The 20,761-nt window shown below is 43.8% G+C and overlaps 1 protein-coding gene across 3 annotated transcripts in view; it reads right to left on the bottom strand.

Annotated features, from left to right (window-relative positions):
• The window catches only part of jarid2b (jumonji and AT-rich interaction domain containing 2b), a 100,734-nt gene that overhangs the window by 33,139 nt on the left and 46,834 nt on the right, over nucleotides 1-20,761 (bottom strand). For all 3 annotated transcript variants that reach the window (XM_068575726.1, XM_068575727.1, XM_068575728.1), the window contains exons 2-3: nucleotides 19,631-19,757; nucleotides 11,817-11,940 (exon numbers count right to left, since the gene is read on the bottom strand). In XM_068575726.1, the coding sequence (XP_068431827.1) occupies nucleotides 11,817-11,940; nucleotides 19,631-19,757 (251 nt within the window). The remainder of the gene's footprint in view (nucleotides 1-11,816; nucleotides 11,941-19,630; nucleotides 19,758-20,761) is intronic.

Raw genomic sequence — 20,761 nt, 5'->3', positions numbered from 1 at the left:
CACTTAAAAGCTATGTGCATAAAGGATGTAGCGTTTTCCCCTGGCATTACAGAACAAAGAACATGACAATTCAATAGGCAAAACCACACAATAAGGTGTCACTTCACACACAGCCGTGCTTTCCTTGCAAAATGTGGAGCGAAAGGGGACAGGGCAAGAAGGCGGCACATAAAGGTAATAAGTATTAAGGTAATAAGTATTAAGATACATACAAAGAATGGAAGAGAGAAACACAAACAAACTAACAAATACAAAGAATAGGTAACAAATTAAACAGACAAAGGCCGTGATTGGACCAATGAAAATCAAAACCCATTCAAGGCCAGCTGGGAGGCTTTCGCATCAGGGAACGCGACCCAGATCAGAGCACACTTGACCCCGAGCAGCACACACCGATCTCATCCTCTGAGCTGCGCGTCCGTGGGTAATAACGCAGGAAGGCAGGCAAGAGGTTTGTTCTCGTCTGCTTGGGCGGAGCATCTTGCCATTGGGTAGCGCTTTTTCATACCGTAGCAACACCATAAACAAATGTCACATCGATGATGACGCAAGTGTACTCTCGTACGGAGCAACATCGTTCAGGCGAGAGCCGAGAGGCGGAGGGAGCAAAGAGAGGGCGCGATCGTACGCGGGCACGCCACCAATCAATCGCGCCTAACAAGAAAACGTTGTTACTGTAGAAGAGTGTGACAAACAGCCAGAGAGACAAAAGGATGAGAAAGGTGTGAGGAAAAGCACAATCACCCTCCTCCTCATTTCACACCTCCACATGGTAGGACTCAACAAGTAAACACTTTCACATGGGCATTCAAAGACACAAAAGATACGTATACCTCTGCCTACCCAACCTCAAGTCTATCCTCATGAAGTGACCTCATCACACACACACACCATTATACCACGCTACTTCTGCTGTGACCATGAGGGAAACGGAAGTGCAGAGCGGGAGAAAGCCACAAAGTGAGATGAAGTGATGGAGAGAAGGGGGGAGGGGAGGGGGCAGGTTTGCGTGACTGCAGGACCAGCAATGATATAGTAGCTAGTGTGTGAGAAAGAAGACATCTGATGGAGATGGGAAGAGATTATCGAGGTGAGGAAGGTTACACAATGTACACAAATAACTCAACCAGAGTTAAGGAACTTTAACCACAAACATGCCACCACGTCCATTTTGGCATGTAGACACACGCACTTGTATGAACAGGCGCACACACACACACACACACACACACACACTATTTAAAACATGAGCAACCAGATAACACAATATGGAAATATAAAGTCTCCATGTTTAATTTGTTCTCTAAGCTAAATATTTGAAAGGTGCATTAAAAAAATTAAAACAACTTCAAGCCAAATGCAGGGAATTTCCTCTTTTCCACCTCTTTTTAGAGATCCTTCCTCTTGTTCTTCTAACCTGCTCAAGCTTTCAGCGTCAGTGTTCATCTACTGTACGAGTACATGCGTGCGTTTAGACTTTAATGGATCTTAAAGGAACAACGCTTTGTTACACACTCCAAACTCTCGTTAAAACCCCAATATATCAAGTCCTTTTTATATTAATAAGAATGTACAACAAGGCTTTTCCATAGACTTCACTGTGGCCATGTGGGAACACCTGTATGTGCGCTTGGCTGCGTAACGGTTGCTATGCTCATGCACGGTTCAAATGTGCAGCCACCCGAAGCCGCTCACCATCCTGTGAATTTAATGGGCTGCAATTTAATAGCGCAAATGGGGGAGCAATGTAGACTAAGCTCATTGCTATGAACACTTTCTAAATAGTAAGCAGAGATGAAGCTCTCGTAAAAGCCTCTTTGGTAAGCTGAACTCCAGATACTTTTATTGCTGCGGCCTTAGATAAATAGGATCCTATTTAGGTGCAGACAAAATGAGAGTGAGAGGGAACTAACACAAATTTAAAAAAAAAAGAAGAAGAAAAACACAGACAGTTTGACATCAGAAATAAAGCCCAAGCAACAGTGAAAAAGAATAGGGATAGAGACAGATGAGCTAATAAAGCATTGTGCTTACTACATCCTGTCTAGACAGTCAACCAGAGTCTCTTTAGACGGCCTCAGGTTCCCCTTGGACGATCCTCTGTTATCTGTTACCTATTAACTAACATGAGAGATATGCCGAGTCTGACAAACGCTAAAATACATTCCTGATTAGAGTTAATCTCTAGCAATTGGACTAAATTCTCTTCATGTACATTCCTTTTTGTATAATCAGTTATCATGTTCTGTATCTTTTGGCGCGCTAATAGCAAAAGATGGGAAAATAAAAAGGTAATAAAAAACAGATCTGCTTCAGTGATGAAGTGATAATGAAGGGTCTGGCAGTGAATCTACAGGCGGGAGGAACGGATAAATAAAACCCTATCACCTTACATTATGAAAACTGCAACTTCAGTAAGAAGTAATTACTATAAACATGACGGAGAGCTCTCTTCCTTGTAAACTACGCCCAGGTGGCGAAACAGAATTACTGCTTTTATCACCATTAAGGGGCATCAGAAATTACAGTACGAAAACAATTATAGTAACACATATTTAATAAATTTCCTTTGAAATGATTGATTGGCCTCAAAGGTTTGCCAATGCTGAGACACACACACGCACACATGCACACGCACACACACGCTTCAGTGTCCCGAGGACCATGTAAATAATGAGAAATGGGCATGGGAACAATTTGCAATGGCATGCCTTGTGCAGCCACTGTGCTTTGGGCCGAGTGGTAACATGAGCCTCAGACTTCGCCCTCTGTCTGCCCAGAGGAGCGCTGTGGGAGTGAGTGCGTCAGCCAGGGTACAACATGTTCCCAAGCGTGTTGAGCTATAGTACACTCATAGGTGTAGTGCCATGGCAGGTGAGTGAAGCTCACACAAGTCAAATTAGACCGATTCCCCCGATTGAAGGAATGAGAGGAGGTCTGGAGAGACCCGGGGAGGGAAAAAGAGAAAACAGAAAAGCAAAAGCGGAAGAAAAGCAAAGAGATTACAGCAGGATGTCCCCATTCATCCCTTTCTAATCCACCTTTCATCCATCCCTTCCTCCCTCCATCCTTTCCTGCTATCCCCCAGCCATACCCTTCAAAGGGCTGCTCTAATGTCTAATATTACACATGCCACCCTTGCTGCTAGGGCATTGATTATCTCCGGGAGAGACAGTGTGAAAATTTTGACGATCCTGTCAGCCAGCAATCCCGGGAAAGACGGAAGAAGAAAGGGAGAGGATAAAGGGCCATTTTGTGATTTCGCTCGAACACATCAAATGAAAAATGGGAAGGAGGTGGTGATGAAGGCACACCGGGGCAGAGAGAAAGATGAGCCCCAGCTTCTTTAATGTGTTCCACTCCGCTAAAGCCAGACCACCGTGTGCTCAGGCAGCGTAGTCGTGAACAGTTGACATAAATCACACTTCTGCACACAGACCCTGTCAATCACAGACGTCGAGCTACCCTCTTCAGTCTCCATCTTATCAACACCTTTCCAGTGATGTTTCCATGGGAACTTCCTTGATGGCACTCGTGGTCATCTCCATTTATGCTGCGTTGGCAAGCATCCGCCCTGCTGGAGTGTCACAGAGCAAGACACCGTCTACACACTCCATCAGTAACTGACTCTGATCTCAGACTTTTCCCAGTGGAGGGAAGCCAGGAAAAACAGAACTTATGCTTCACACTCAGTCAATAAATGTCAGTCGAGGAGAAGAGTTTTACAAATAGAAACTTCCAACCCTAGCTGGCTCCTTAAACCATTTTACTGTCAGCCTAAGCACATCGGCGGGGTGCGGAGCGGAAGAAACTAGATGACTAAGCACTTGCGTGTATTTAGACCTGACAACAGCTGATTTATTAAACAACTAATTTGTGATTTAAACACTTGTAATAGATGCAAAATACTTTTAGTGGCAATTAGGCAGGACTTGATAGTTGAAGAAGCAGTCTCCCTGTTTGATTTATTGATTAAGCTGCTGGCTCAGCATCTTTCAAATCTTTACGTATATTCAATATTGATGAATGGAGTCCATTGTGTACAATGTGTGGTTTGAAGTTCACAGCATGTTACAGATTAATCTGTTTTAATTGCTCAAGCAAAAATGTGTCACTTGTGTTACTGGGTGAAATCTATCTTGAAAAGTAACCAACACCATCTAAAGTTAGACATGAAGACTGACACTCAGGTTTTAACCTAATGTGAACCCAATTATTCAGATTATATTAGGCATTTAAAGCCAGATTCTACTTTTACTATTCCATGTTAACCAAAGATAGCTTAAAAATGTAACCCTTTACTAAATTAGTGGATACCATGACACCTTAACGTGAGAGGGCCTTTCATGACGCGTGTGTCTGGGCTCTAAGGTCATACACGACACTGTGTCCCTTGTATACGATGCCCTGGTCCTCCACAGTGGAGCCGTGGCTGTGTGTGTGTGTGTGTGTGTGTGTGTGTGTGTGTGTGTGTGTGTGTGTGTGTGTGTGTGTGTGTGTGTGTCAGTCGCAGTGTGGTTTGGTTTCAGACCTTTGCTGTACCACTGTAATCTGACACTGGGATAGGACTGCCAAGTGGAACATGAGCTAGTGGTCCCCGTGTTGATTTGTGCAAATGTGTCCTCTGACTTTTAAAGCACTCGGCTGAACTTAATACTGTGAAGTTCTTTACAAGCCATAGCCGAAGTATTAATTGGAAAATAATAGCATGTCTTAATTGAATCCATTCCAAAACTCCACATAAATCACTAGAAAGAGAATGAGATCAAGAAAGAAAAAGAGCAAGAAAGAAAAAGAGCAAGAAAGAAAGCTTTGATTAAGTGGGAAAGCGTGCCAGGTTAAAGAAAAACAATTAGTCTCTGTATTTTATTTTCAGATATCTGTTAGACGGCCAAAAGAAACACACAAACTGACAAAAACAATATACTGACAAAACCAAAGAATATACAGTATGTTTGAATAATGGTCTAATTTGAATGACTTTCACATTCATCCCAGTAGCTCAAGCTACGTCACACATGTAAAATCTGCAGGCCATTTTGCAGAAATACTACGGCACATCTGAATCAAGCTCGTCCACAGTTTGATAGATGTTGGCATGAGGCTGTACTCAAGTCAGACTTTTTGTTCCCTCCCATGGTAAAGGTTATTGTGTGAGGAGAGGAGCACTGATCCAGAGTCTGTACCTTAGGGGCTGTATTAATTGGCTCCAGATGGCCCACATGGTCCTGATAAAAGACGACCTCACTGCAGCTGGCTCTGTGAGTGTGTGCTTGTGCATGTGTGTGTGTGTGTGCAGGCTCTCTCGTGTGTGTGTGTGTGTGTGTGTGTGTGTGTGTGTGTGTGTGTGTGTGCGCTCTTGTGTGTGTAAGTTAATTTTGTCTAAATCAGAGCAACATGAACGGACATGTACATGAGAGTTAAATGTGTATGAATGTTTATATGCAGGGATTAAATGTGTTTATGCCTTTAATCAATGTCTCTATCTTTATTTATGTGTGTGTGTGTGTGTTGTCGGACAGTCTGTTCTGATCAAACCCGTCAGCAGATGAAAGAGTGTAAAAGAAAGTGTGTATAATCGCAATGATGACACTGTAATGGACACCATGTGTATGTGTGAGCGTGAGCTTTCCAGCATCTGTATGAAAGACACAAAGCAGTCCCAAGGCTGCCATGTTTCAGCAGAGACACCGAACTTCTTTCAGCATCGCATATAACCGTTCGTTCACTGTATACCTTTTACATTACAGATTTAAGAGCGGCATTCTAGTTTATAAAATGATGAAAAAGATGTTACTTCACGGCCTCGAGGGAGCAATTGCCAGGGTTAAAAGGGCATCATGATAAATTTGAGAGCTTGCAAAACCTTCTTTGTAAAAGACTACGCTGACCACACATCATCCGTTTCAGGATTTGTGTTGGGAAACCAAACAGTTGTAACTGAACACTCGCCTTGCTCAATTTGTTTATTGTTTTTCTGTCTCCGTGTATTTAGGGGCGGGATGACACTGCAGAGAACTGGCCCCATAACCTTGTGACCTTCACATGTGCAAACAGCCCCTGTATTAACCCCCAGTCACGTATACATTGAGCATGTGCACACCAAACACAAACAAACACCACCATAAGTCAATGAGACAAGGCCACCGAGAGGACACGTATGTGATCAGACATCCAGTTATTGCTCACTGTATTGTACAGACAGTCTACATGAACAGGCCTCGATAACCATGAAAGTAATGTATATTCAACAGTATTTCTGTATATCTCTTCAGCATATGGTTTTAACGCTCAACTGCTTTGTGTTGACATCAAGATAAATGTGAGGTTGTTATTCAGGGATGTGATGGTGTGCATGTGCGTCTCTTTGTCCCAGTTCAGCCGTGACAGCTATATGCTTCAAGAAGGACCATGAGGCCAATATTCATTTGAGATAAAAGACATAGCAGGGCCTGTGTGCATATTTAAATATAACCTTGGCTTTTCACTCGCCACCTCTTTTTATTGAATGAAACGGGGAGAGGGGAGATGGCCAGATAGGCAGATGTGGAGAGAAAAGACATCTTGACAACAGATCACGCTAAGCTGTATCTCTGTGAATATATTTAAATGCCATATTAGGTCAGGTGGAAGTCGCCAATGTCCCCTTTGCCACCTTAAAAATGCTAATGCACAAAAGTGGCACTGTGCTGAAGCTAATCACCACTAAAACAAACAACTTCAAAACACGAACAGAGCTTTACCAACATGCAGCCAGAGTGAACATACAGAATAAAACTGTGCTTCCTGCAGTTAAATATAGGCTTTGTTCGCAGTCAAGCTCCACTGCTCAGGGCTGTTTTCCACCCTTCCCACTTCACAACATGTGCTGAACTCAAACCCTATGACCTTTGACCTTGCAGACCACCTCAGTCACCCTGGGAGTAGCTGACCACAGCCAGATCAAGTCAATAAACATCAGAGGATTCTGTGTGTGCTTAGCAATCAGTCTAATTAGGCCAGCGTCCCGTAAATAGACCTTCAGAGACCTTGAATGGACTTAAGGCCTTGAGGCTTGAGACACAGCAGACTGGGGCCCAAACAAAAGATCTGGGACAGACGGAATATAGTGTGGCTCGTATAAAATAAGTAAAAAGGTGCATAAACTGAAAAGGAAACGTGGAATTATCTTGCAGCTATGCTTAGAACAACTAAGCATACAGATTTGAAAAAAAAAAACACAAACCTACAAACCTGCTGATCTAAGCAGCAAACACAAACAGACACTTCATCCAGTTTCCTTTAAACTCAATACATTCTGGCTTTAACTGGAACATGTGAATTCACTTTAAGAGGGGTCTTAAAATGAGAAATTATTTTATTATTATTATTTTGAAGTCATATATACTATATTGATATGGTATTCTGTTTTTTCATATTAGAAGTTTAGATTACAATAGATGAGTTTGCATCTAAAATAGAAAACACACTATTAAAAGACTTTTCGGACCTTGGGTTGGTACCCCAAATTGCTCCAGATACAAAAATAACAGTTGACCGTAAATCCCGTCAACCATTCAGATTTTGTTGTCAAGAGGCACCACGCAAACCAGCTGAAACATGGTTAATCTGGGCGCCAATCACAACGCTAGCGCTCGTATTTGACAGTGATTATGGGAGCGAGTCCGTGTGCTGACTGACATCATGCACTGTGGCGAAGGCTAATACTCCTTCACCGTGGCATCTCAGAGGAGCGGAAGGCTTTCATAAAGCTGCAGCGACACGGCGACAATGAGAACAGAGTGTAGAGGAGATTTCGGAGACTGACATGCTGACATGCAGGGGTGAGTCACTGACAGACAAAGAGGGCGAGACAGCAAAAACAAAGAGAGACAAATGCTCAAGAGTTTAAACTGCACTCAGTGACACAGACGCAGTATTTAGTGGCGTTCCAAATGAGACACACAAAGTCACCACATGACCGCAGAATCAAAGTTGCCTTTCCAAATCGACTGGATGAAAGCTAAAGGGGATAACTGTCCCGCTTGCTAATAAGAGCAGCGCATGTCTGCCGCCTGTGTGTGCGTGTGAAGACTCCCCTAATGTATGAATACTACATAAAAGGTGTGAGTAGTACAGCACCGAACATAGGTTCCCTCACATCTAAAGTAAATCAATAGACACATTATGGGCCTCTATTAACACACACATTCATAGCGTGCGTGCAGACCTGCGCGCACATGCATGTAATCCCTTATAAATGGAAATGGTGATTATGCATTACTGACAAGAGTCATTGGTTACGCTAGACAAGACAAGTGTGTGTGTGAGTGTGTGTGTGTGTGTGTGTGTGTGTGTGTGTGTGTGTGTGTGTGTAGTGTATACACTTGGCATTCATTAAGTCGAAACAAAACAAGCGGCAGCAGCTGAGTGTGAGAGTGTGTGTCTTGGCTGAGACAACAGAGAGAGCAGATTCAAAGAGAGCCAAAAGTGGGGTTCAGTGAAGACGAAGAGAGAAAAGAAAGAGACACAGAGGAGAGGGACGGAAAAAGAGAGTGAGAGAAATCCAGAAATGAAGTTAAGAAGGCTCTTTAAGAGGGCCACTCAACCTGTGATCCACACGCTCCACCCACACTTTTGCGGCGCTTAATAAGTTTGTCTTCGGTCTCACGCACAGTTCAGTTGAACTAGCAGCCAAGTTGCTGGGGGCGACGCAGTGAAACACTCTTGTAAACATTAATCAGATGAGCAAATGTAACGCAAAAGATTTTTTTTTTTTACTTGTGAAATACATATTAAGATTCGTGACACATTTACAAACCACATATTACTACCAGATTAATCATGTTTAACGCACACTGAAACCCAGAAGACCTATAGACGCCGAGCCACAAAGAATGTCACCAATGACAAAAAAGAAAGATTATACCAGTGAGATCAGCAATACTAAATGAAAATGCCAATGAGAGGAGTGATTTATTCATTCCCTTAATGACCTGACATTATGTACAAGATGCTGACAAAATGATGGCAGCAGCTGGTTTTATGACTGCACTAAAAGACATCCTTCAGTGGTTCCAAAGAAGTATTCAACCTCAAATAATGTTGAATCCTACATGCCAGCCAAGACAACAACTTCACTAAATACCATTTAAACGCCATCCCTGGGACTTGTTTCAACACCTCAGCGACTAAATACGAACCAAATGTGGGAGAGGAACAGAGGTGCAGGAATATAAGTAGGTCAGTAAACCACGGCAGTGGAGACGAGACCATGTGGGGTTGTGAATGTAAGTTTGTGTGTGTGTGTGAATGTGTATGTGTGTGTGTGTGTGTGCACGTCCCACTTTTGGCAAGGGAAACCCGATTGGTGAATATGGTCATGCTGGTAGGAGAGGGGTACAATGAGCTGGCATGTTGGAGGGGATGTGCTGCCAGTCTCACCACCAATCTCAGGAGCATGGGAAGGCAAACATAGAGTTGATCTCAAAGACTTCTAAAGGGGGCCGCTTCCTGCCAAAAATCACTCGCACCTGTCCTTCTGTCCCTGCCTCTCTTCCTCTCTCGGCTGCTCCTCCCAGTCTATCCCTCGCTCTCTCTCTCTCCCTTCGTCTATCCCTTCTTCCTCTCTCCGCAGTGTGAAACTTTTACTTGGGCTCAAATTTGGAACCGGCTAACGCCGCCACTCCTCCCTTCTGTTTTGGCGAGTGCCAGGTGTAAAAAAGCTCCTGGCATCATCTCAGTTGGTCCCGTTCAGGAGCAGTGCGGGGCAGCCATGCCAAGGCACGGGAGTCATCCTTCACACACAAAGCGCGCGCACACACACAGGCACACAAAATACGCTTTTTAAGAGGGCACGAGGCATTGCCAAGTACTGGCTAGGCTTGTGTTTCATTAGCATCAGATAGAAGGCCTTTCTTCATTCAGCCCTGCTGTGTGTGTGTGTGTGTGTGTGTGTGTGTGTGTGTGTGTGTGTGTGTAAAAACCATGGGGCAAGTTGGCCTTCACCTGAACTCCACACACATGCGCACACACACACACACACACACACACACACATACACACACACACACACACACACACACACACACACACAGCAAGACAACTTGCAGAAATTGATGATTGTCTGTCTTTCTTCTACACGTCGAGCTTTATTTTATAGTCAAGGGTTAACGATTTGCACACATTCCAAAGTCTACAACATCTCGAACTTCTCCGTCTCTGAAGCGGCCCGCTGAAAAACGTGCATGTTTCAGAGAGGCCCACTGTTCTGTTTCAAAGGCAGGTAGATGAAAGCTTGTCATGAACGTGCTCAGATTTGGAGGTTACAGTATCGAATGACAGCGAGCAGGACTGAGGCAGGTGCTTGACACGCAGTGAATGGAGCCTGTATGGGCTGCTCATTACAGAGGGACATCTGCTGCTGTCCGGCCCCAGACTCCGCCCCTAGCTTTACACTGACGCTTTGATGCCCTGTCACTGTGTGTGTGTGAGAGAGAGAGAGAGACTAGCGGCAGAACAAAACAAAACACATACAACGAGCATGCAACCACGCTCTCTCTCAAACACACACACACACACACACACACACACACACACACACACACACACACACACACACACACACCTGCCATCTATAGCTGGCTGCTTGAGATTATAGATATAAAAAAGGTATATGGCTGCTGCAAATATAAGCATGAATGTAATTGTGCATTTTGTAATATGCGAGTGCATGTGGTTTTGAGGCAGAGGGAAAACATTGGCATTGTAGCCAGCACCGGCCAATTTTTCAAATCTGTCCTACACTCTATACAGCGTGATTATTTGAAAATTATATTTTCCAGCTCGTGACTTTAAAATCAGCTTCATGCCTAAAGCATTACAGAAGAATTACATTTTCCAAACCCCATTGATTCAATTTGCCAAGAACATTTGTCTAAAAACGAAGCAGTGTTTATACCAATCTATCTGAAAATTAATATTATATTTCCACAGACAAAATCCTTTGCAATAATCTGCTTGTGATATGAATGCCTTCTTTAAAAAAAAAAAAACCTCATGCCGGTCGGAAATTAACAGCTTATTGTATTCTGTAACAAGTTACACTTTTAAATGATTCATTTAGAAATGCACAGTGACGTTCCTTTAAGTGGCTAATTATAAATGACTGAAATGGCATTTGCATTAAAAGATGAAGGCATGTGCTCATTAAAAGACCTCGCAGCTCTTTAAAATGGTACTGTTTACACTTCTCTGTTGAATGTCATCTTCTATTAAAGAACTAATGGCCAACTTGCTCTTCTCCAAAAATGTTACTGTAAACACTTGTGAGTGAGGAAGAGGAGGGGGAGGGGAAGAGTGCGAACACTAAATATATAATTCATTGCAATGAACATTCTGAATTGATTTTGCTGGAGCGAGAGAGAATACGTGCAGCACGGTGAGAGAGAGAGGAATGAAATGCACAGACGCAAAGAAAGCAATGGAGAAAAACAATGGAGGAAGATAAAGTGTGTGTGTCAAACAGTGCAGAGGACTTGGAGGCAGCTGGTATCGTGTGGCAGCTTCATAACCATCAGGGCACAGAACATTTATCACAACTAAGCTGCTATTCGGAACATGGGCGCAAAGTTTCTCATCGCACTCGCTACCTCACACTCTCAGTATCAGCAGCATTTGATATGAACGCAAGACCGACTCACAATTCTACACCAACACAAGATTCGGCGCTCTGGGAAGCTCTTCAATGCCCCAACAGGATGAGGAACCTTACACTCTCACACACACACACACACACACACACACACACACGCACACGCACACACACGCAGTCTCACCTTTTCTTTGCAGGACCGTCCTCACCGTACTCGCGGCTCCCGTGGCCCTGAGAGCGGAGGGACCCATCTTCTTTATGGCTGCCCTTTGACCCCGAGCCGTTCAGCTGCCCATTGGCGATCGAACCTGAGGAGAGAAGCACCAAAAGGGTTAAAAGAAAATATGCTTTCTGATCATGCATTGTCCTTTGTGGGCATTTTATGATCCAGGGGCTTTATATTGCATTACAATAATATACAACACGAGTCTCTAGGGAACAAACATTGTTTTCATCTGACAGCGCTAATAAAGCCTTCTGCTTTTGTTTTTGATTTGATGAAGTAGAGAGGGCTAAAGGCACATTTATTTTGATAAGATTATGGTAGTTCTGCTTTAGCTGACAGTGTGCAGAACATTTGAAAACAGAGGAAAGACAGGATGAGAGAAGGGGATGAATACAGAGCGATCCAGACTGAACAATGAGACGGAGCTCCTGAGCAGGAAGCGTCGGCAGTCAATGAAAACATAGTGACACATGGTCCATCTCACATGCAGTCCTTCTCATCATGTCGTGCCAACACTACTGCAGCATCATAGGGGCGAGTTTAGGAGTGAGGATAGTTACTTATTCATGTTTCTGTCCACATTTCCCTTTGTCAGGTGCCACTGCTTTTCACTGCTGACGTACGTGATGTCTGCCCTTTGACAATTTATTAAAAAAAAGAAACAAGCCTGAGGCAATGAGAGAACGGAACAGATATTGCTGGACCTGACGTTCTTAGTGAGCCCAATTGGCAGAGCCCTAATCAAATATTTAGCAAGCAACTCAGACAAACAAAATAAGCCCCCAAACAGATTCTGAAATCAAAAGCAACAACAGGCACAGAGAATTCAAATTAGGTCAAACAGAGGAGAGGAAGTCAATAGTAATTAAGGGAGACAACCAAATTAAATAGATAGCACAAGGCCTGATTTCTCATGGGCAGTTCTTGCGACTCCTGGAACGTGTCATTCAGTCATGTCTGATTCAACAACGGTGTATGAAAGAGCAAAGTTATCTGGGAAACGGCGGGGGAGGTTCAAAGCCGAAAGGCTTATCTAAAAACATCAGAATGCGGTTGCTGCTAAGGAGACTGAAACCTACTGGAGACCCAGGGCTGGAACATCACTTTGCAGGGCTGAAGATTTATATCAGAGAGTGAGCAACACAGCCATCAAACATTTGACACCGACAGTAATTCATCAAATTCTTTCTTCCCATCTGCAGCTCATCAACCAAAAGCCCGGGACCCCCACTGACTCAGACACTTGCATCGCCAGGATCATTTCTTCACAACTTTTCTCTAATAATATAACACCCAACTCTTTAGTAATGTACTAGTTTTAACATGGTTGTTTGTTTGCCTATCCTATTATAAATGTTCACATTTCCTATTTTTAAATGATGTCTTATTCTATTGCACAGTGTTGAATGTGATGCAACATTCACAGAGCCAAATTCCTCGTATGTGTATCGTACGTGGCAATAAACAGTTTCTAATTTTGATTTTACCCGTCGGGATCGGTTTTGACAATTATTCATGCCTAACTGGTGCATCATGTTGTGCAATTAATCACATTTATTTTGCCAAAGCAAACGATGACTCGCTGAATATTAAAGCCTCGTTCAACCAAGAACGGTCATGAAACTTTGCCTTCACCTTTCTTCTGGCGTGTCATTCTGACCGAGGGATCCTTAGTTTGTTACCTTCCCAGCACGCACAGTGAAATTCCATTTGGCTGACGCTTTGGAGGGATGTGTCAATCACCCTGCACCCAAAAACTCCTAATGGTGGGTGTCACAAGGAAAATAAATTAAGATAATAACGGCAGTGTAGCCGGGGTTCGGATAAGTGCCAACTTGAATGATATCCCGTTAGTGAGGAGGATGCTATCGAACAAGTCCAGGCATTGGGGGGTAAGATCAAATGACAGTGTAGGAGACAGGATGAAGATGAACAATTGTAGAGCAGGTAAAGGGAGATTTAAAACGTATGATTTCACTAAGATTCATGAATGTGCTTTGGGCTGAATGAGCACACACACTTTCTCATTATTGCATAGACACACTGGCGGTTAGTTTCTCCCACAGCACACAGGCAGGGCAGGTAGGTACCTGAAAGCCTGAGGTACAGTCATCAGACATGCATCGCTGCGGTCAGAAAGTTAACAGGCGCCGACATGATGAGTAAGGCCATTGCACTGCTGGAAATGCTTTATGGTTGCAGAGCCACTAAGTCTATAGGCCAGTGAATCACTGCTTTACAATGTCAGGGTTAGCACAAAAGGCTCCGTCCGCTTGCCTTTAATCAATCAAGAGGTTCACTGAGAGAACAGGAAGGTTTTTCCTTTCGGGCAAAATTGTAATTTTTCAAAAATAAAAACTTTCATATGGCAATAAGGAATTTAATTAATCCCCATTTTGGAAAGATATGGAAAAATAGGATAAATTCTAAAGATTGAGAGGAATTAGGACATTGAAAATGATAATTAGTGGAGGCACTGCCGAAAGGAGATGGCGCAAAGAGTCTTATCGCGACTTTGGGACAATGTGCTGTGCCAGTGAATCTTGCACCGCAGCAACAAAAAAAAAACCGAAATTGCTCATTAGCTTTAATTGTGCTCAGAAAATGACTGAAGTATGATGTCCCCACAGAGCACAAACAAACAGGCAGAGGCCCGTTTCACCGCCCCCTCTCACTCGCTCACACTCGCCAGCTATCCTCCCCATTCCTCCAAAGAGTTGTTTGACATATGCTGGTTGCACATGGATGCCCACCTGAGGGCCAAAGCTGGGAATCTTGGGAAGGCAAAGGGCTGGGGATGAGCGAATGTGGCAGACAGGCAAGGAGCCTTAACCAGAGCTCCTGGTTCTGGAGGCGGCAATGGTGAAAGGCTGGCGATGGGATGGGGCAACGGAGGACAATGCTAGTGTGCAATTTCAAAAGCTGCTTTTATGGGGAGGGGGGGTTGTAATCAGATTTATGCATGCTTAAATAAGCCGATCGCCTCACTATGTTCACCTCAAAGTCTCGAGAGAGAGAGCAGGAGGGAGAGAGCAGAGGTACACAGGGTAGCATAGCATATCACAGGGCTGAGAGGAGCCCATTAGTGCGAGCTGCAGTAATAAGTAGAGCTATAGCAGAGTAGTCATGGTACAGGAAAGACAATCATAATGGGGCAGAGTGTGCCCTTATCGGTTCTATATTACACTTACAAACACCAGATTAATGTGAAAATGAGTGCCATGCCAAACCTGGAGTACGAGGAACCGCATAAGAGCCGTTAATATACTGCAGATGGTTATGATCGGATTATTTCTTGCTTCTAGCTTTGCAGATAGATGGTAGTAATCTGTCTTTTAACTTCCATCGCATAAAAAGGAACAATTCTGTACAATTTGCAGTCAGAATTCTAATGTTGTACTAGACCTTTATATTAATTTCTCTCTTGTAAACAAGAGCACTACCATTTTATTGTATGCCCTTTGTTCATGCAACTCTCTGAGCCTGTATACAATTAAAACTGTTGGATGATATTAAAAGAAACGATTGGAAGTTTTATTTTAGGGAAACTCCCCGTAGTATTTATTCCCAGAAGCTTGTCAGATTAGAGGAAGATAGTAAAACTGACTGCCTGGCAGAAGGTTTCCAAATAGCTCTAAATAAATTGCTCTTCCTGCCAAAATTGGACCCAACAATGCTGCATGACACTTACCACAAACCGGAACAAAAGCCTAAAACAATGGGCCGTTCAGAAACATGGCCTCTGCTTTGTGCAGTTCGGGGCCGTTAATCTAAAGCATCAAAGAGAAAGATGGGGTTCTGTAATGGCTTCAGCCGTTGTATAAAATGAGCTTGAGGACAGAATAAATGCAATCTCTTTTGGATTCCAAACCTAAACTCTCCTTCGATTGGCGAACTGGGATTTTCTTATTTATCTCCTTTTATCCAACCTTCCATCCTTCTCTGCTACAGAGAGGGAACAGCGGGCCCACACAGTGTTTCAGCTGCCACTCTGGCCATGCAAGGGGCTGGCGGCATGGGAAATACAGACAGACAGCAGAGTGACAGCAGAGCGAGTGCTGAAGGAAGGGGGACGCCGGAAAAAAAAGAAAAAGGGTAGGACCGACGAGTCAGGCAGACCGACAGAAAGAGACAGAGAGGGGGCAGTCAGAGAAATGGGCAAACAGGGAGCCCTCTCTCTTCAGCCCCTTCTGGGTTTTTGGCCAGCAGCCAACTCCTCCATCAACAGCACTCAGAGAAATGGAGAGGGAGGAAAGATAGCAGGGGGAGAAAAGAGGTACGGATCGGTCCAGCGGTAAGAGACGGCGAAAGAGGGCGGCACAGGAAGAAGACGCAGCTTTAATGATTTGGAAAACAGGAGAGGAAGGGTGGGAAACAGGAAGGAAGGGTGGCGATGGAGGAAGAATGAAAATAGGAAAGGAGGGTTTGGATGACAGATACTGTGGGCAGTTAAGACAGACGGAGCAGAGGACAGGAAGGACAAAGCGGAGGGAGATGGTGAGAAAAAGCAAGACGGAGACAGATGAAGGGAACCGGAGGGAGAAAGGAGGCTATCGCGTTGGAGAGCGGGGGTGTGGAGATACATCGAGGAGATTGAGCAGCGAGAGGGAGAGAGGAGACGGGAGCTTGCGGAGAAAGCAGTAACCAGAGTCCTATTGACGTGTAATGAAAGCCTACATCGGGGGAGAGACAACCGGAAGGACAGACGGATGGAGGGAGGGGAACAGGGATGAAAAAAGGAGAAGAGGAATGTGGCTGTGGGAGAAGGGCGAATGGATGAACAAACGGAAGCCGGGACACAGAAGGGCATAATGTCATTTGGTAAATAATGCAGGTAGCGAGCGGGAGAAGCAGGAAGTGTGACGTACACAGAGATGGACGGCTGCCAACGACCAGACGCAAAGTGGCTGTGGAGATGGCATGATTGCTGGCTATGGGCTGGGTGGGTGGGGCGATAGAATGACGCACACACACACACACACACACACACACACAGACACACATGCAGCTGACAGACTGCCACACCCCCTTTAAAACAGATCGCCGCTGCTGCCAGACAGTGATGGAGAGAGGAGGAGGAGAAATTGAGAGGCTGGGGATGGATGGAGGTGTGTATGTGGGTGGGGTAAAGATGGAGAAACAAATGACAAATGCTGCTTTAAGGAAGTACTGCTGTACCCTCCTTTGGTCAGAGGACACATGTTTTAAAAAATGGTGGGTGCCTTGATTTGGCCCAGATCCTGTGTATAGACCTCAAACATGTATTTCATTATTCTTATAATCAGAGCAGAACAGATTAGCAGATTCATTTATTCAACATAATTGATGTTACTATTTCAAACGTCAATGTGCTTTTAATAAAGAATGCCAACAATTCTGTGGATATCTTCTGGTATTCTTAGTCTACCATGATAGTAAAGTTAATACAATTTTTCCTCCTATTTTCTGACAATTTAAACGATGAACTCATTGAGAAAAGAATAGTTCAGAAGACAAATTATTGTTTGTGGCACTTCTGCTTTAATTTATTCTTTCTTAAAGTAAAAAACAAATGTTCAAGAAAACACTTTACACTGCCACTCAGCTCCCCAGAGCCCAAAGTGATGCCTTAAAATAACTTGTGTGCAACCAACAGTCCCAAACATAACATGTATAACAATATCAAACAGAGGCAAGCAATAAATCCTCCAGTTTGACAAGCTAAAAACAGCAAAGTTTGACATTTATGCTTATGCAATTATCCAGTTATTAAAGTGTTCTGCCAATCAAGTAATCCATTAACTGACCAATTATATACATACAACAGTTATCTCCTATCTCAAACGCCATCTACGACAAATGTAAGGATCATGTACATGCACGGTGTGGCTCCAAAATGGCTGATAATTTCATAATATTACCCATATGAGACTGAAAACTGTGGCCGCATATCTGGCCCCAATATGAGCCCAGACTCTCCAACCCACAGTCCTCTAAAACAGCGGGAGCTGCCCATTTAGGATGTAACGCACGCTGAGTGTGATCTTCCAAAATGGCTGACAGTTTCACCGCAACATCCATGTGAGCCGGGAGAAACTGTGCCGTTCGCAGAACCTCCAAAGCCTCGCTAACCCACAGTGCTCTAAAACAGCAGGGCCCGTCTATTCAGCCGGGCTCTCTTTTGTGTCAGCGCAGGCTGCTGTCGTTACCCCCGGCACGACGGGCCGCCGACGCTTTCTAATGAGTCATTTTTATTCAGGCGATAAGGTCAGCTACCCGCGGCGGCTTAAAAGGCCCCGAGGAGCTCTGGAGTGGCAGCTATGAGATGCCAGACAGACACACAGAGATACACTAGCTACAGGGAGGGGAGGGGGCACGCCGCACAGACGGAGAGAGAAGAAATAAAAAAGGTGTGAAAAAATGTATAATAAAGACAAAAAAAAAAAAAATAGAGGGGAAAAAACAACACTAGGTATAAAAGATAAGCTACATTTCAAAAGAGACTTCCCTCCTGTCTGTCTGTCTCCTTTCTGCCTAGCTGGATGGCTGGCTTCTTTGGCTGGGTGTGAACTTTCAGAGGCTCTTTTTTCCTCCCGTTTCCTTTCTTCCGGTGTCTGGGTTGTGTTAATGTCAGCTGAGAATAGCTTCTGAGGCACGTGTGAAGTTCAAAATCTCCGCTGTTGGCTGGCAGAGGGCTTTTTTGTGTTGGAGCACCAGTGTCAAACAAAGACATGGTGGCAGCTTGGTTCAAAACAAGCTGTTCATCCCCCCGTGCTCTCATTCTTCTTGCTATGTTTCAGGTTTTACACGGCCCAACAGCAATATCCTGTAACTGTTACTGTAGCGAGCGTCCACCTGGAATTACATTTCCATGGAACTAAGCGACTTCAAGTATTAATTCATGTCAGTGCATCTATTCGGCCGTGTTTTAATGTTTTAATGAGTGTGAATGTCCATGCTGGAAAAGAGCCACAACCCTTCCACACAGGTTTTTTCTCGTGTCTGTGTTTGTGGCATGGAGCACGCCGCTCTTCCAGCTTCCTCGGTTTGATGAGTAAACAACATTTTAAAAACTTGAGGGAAATACTTTCATTTCAAGGGGTCCTTTGAGGCTGCCACGCGGAGACAGCAGAGTGAAGGACAGCAGCTCGCTGCCCACTGACCCACAACAAAAGGAAAGAGTCCTTGATCATCTGTTCTCCTTGGAATCTCTCCTTGGAAAGTAAAATTAGTTTCTGTCGTCAAAGTAAACACGCTTAGGCTCCACTTATAGACAGACTAATAAAACTGTCGCCTTCAATTAAAGGAATGAAGAGCGAGACTGCCTGACAAAGCCAGACAAAATTGGCAACTCTGACATTTACACCACAAAATGCCACAGCAGCCGTTTCTTTGCTTTCATTTTGTCAAAAGAAAGTGAAAGTTTTTAGAAATTCAATTTATTTTTACCTCAGCCAAATAAAGATTTCCAAGTACAGGACGGGGGAGGAATAGATATGTTCATACCCATATCCACTTTCAGAACAAAGTGGTGAAATAAACTTGTTCTTAGACTGGCATGCAATGGTACTGGATGTTAAAACATCTGGCTTAACTTGGAGGATATGGCAGAATATACCACTACAACTTTTTTTGCAATTATTGTATTCCTGTGGTTTAAATAAATCTGGTCAGTTAGTTTTTTTCCTGTTATACGCCATGTAGCACTAAATGACCAATTTACCGGTGTCATACTGTAGTAAAGGAAACAGCTACAACATACAGCACAAAAACACTTTGGCATGAAGTCTTACCATTGGAGTTTGGGGTCCCATCTCCATCCAGCTGCCGTTTCTGTGCACTCCTAAACTCCTTTAGGGAGAGGTAAAGCACCTTTCGCATAACCCGCTCCTCTGACCACGGGATCCCATCACTGTCATCCTGTGGAAACATCCAGAGAAATAGAATGGGTCAGTACAAAGTATTATCACACACACACACACACACACACCTATTGTCACTGACCGAAACAATATATTTTTATTTCGCCAATTTAAAGAAAGAATAACTGTTTCTGCGCTTGTGGGAAAGTCTGATAAGTGAAAAAAAAAACACTGAAATACGTTTTTTTTATTTTATTAAATCAAACTGGCAGACAGACAATAAAAAAGTAATTTACACAGGCTGCACGTTCTAAAAGTCAGACTTTTTTTTTTAATGCTGAGCTTTTGTCTTTGTTCAAACAAGAGCACAGAGCCATAAAAGTGGGACTTACAGGCCAGTAGTGGCAACAAAGCAAAATGTAACAAGCTAATTTTGTCCGAATCCACGCGAGGAAACTATGACAGGAACAAAAGAAAAAGTTTTCTTATGAAGGGGAAATCTCCCTTTCATTTGTATCCAGTTGCATCATTCCCTTCCATTTCTTGCTACATCGCGACATTAGCATGACACAGCACTAGCATGACACAACATTAGCATAACGTAGCAATAGCTTGCATCGAGACACAGAGCAAAGCATTTGCATAACAATGCACGAAGGACTGCATCTCCCCACAATGCCATGATAGAGGAGTGTTATGGTAATGAACAGGTAGGAAGCAAATGAAAAAAGCATCATGGGACTGCGAGTTCATGTGTGGCTAATCTCTCCCGGCGAGACTGAGACAGAAGATGTTATTGTTAAAGAGGTCACCAGAAGTCAGTCACTCACACACACACACACACACACACACACACACACACACACACACACACACTAAAGGCTTGCTTTATTCAAAACCCGATATGGCTCGGATTGAGAATTTTAACAGCTGAATAGAAAAATATTCCACCGCATTGCTAAGCATTGTTAAAAAGGGTCTTTAGTGAGTGTCCAACAGCAATAACCACACTTTTCTCCCCCTCCCCCCTACACGCATTGCTCTAGCAGCTGTGTTTGATGT

Source organism: Clinocottus analis, unplaced genomic scaffold (genome assembly GCF_023055335.1).
Source record: "Clinocottus analis isolate CAN_PGR_092001 unplaced genomic scaffold, fCliAna1.0.p SCAF_14, whole genome shotgun sequence".
Classification (NCBI taxonomy): domain Eukaryota; kingdom Metazoa; phylum Chordata; class Actinopteri; order Perciformes; family Cottidae; genus Clinocottus; species Clinocottus analis.
This window is presented reverse-complemented; position numbering and strand designations above follow the sequence as displayed.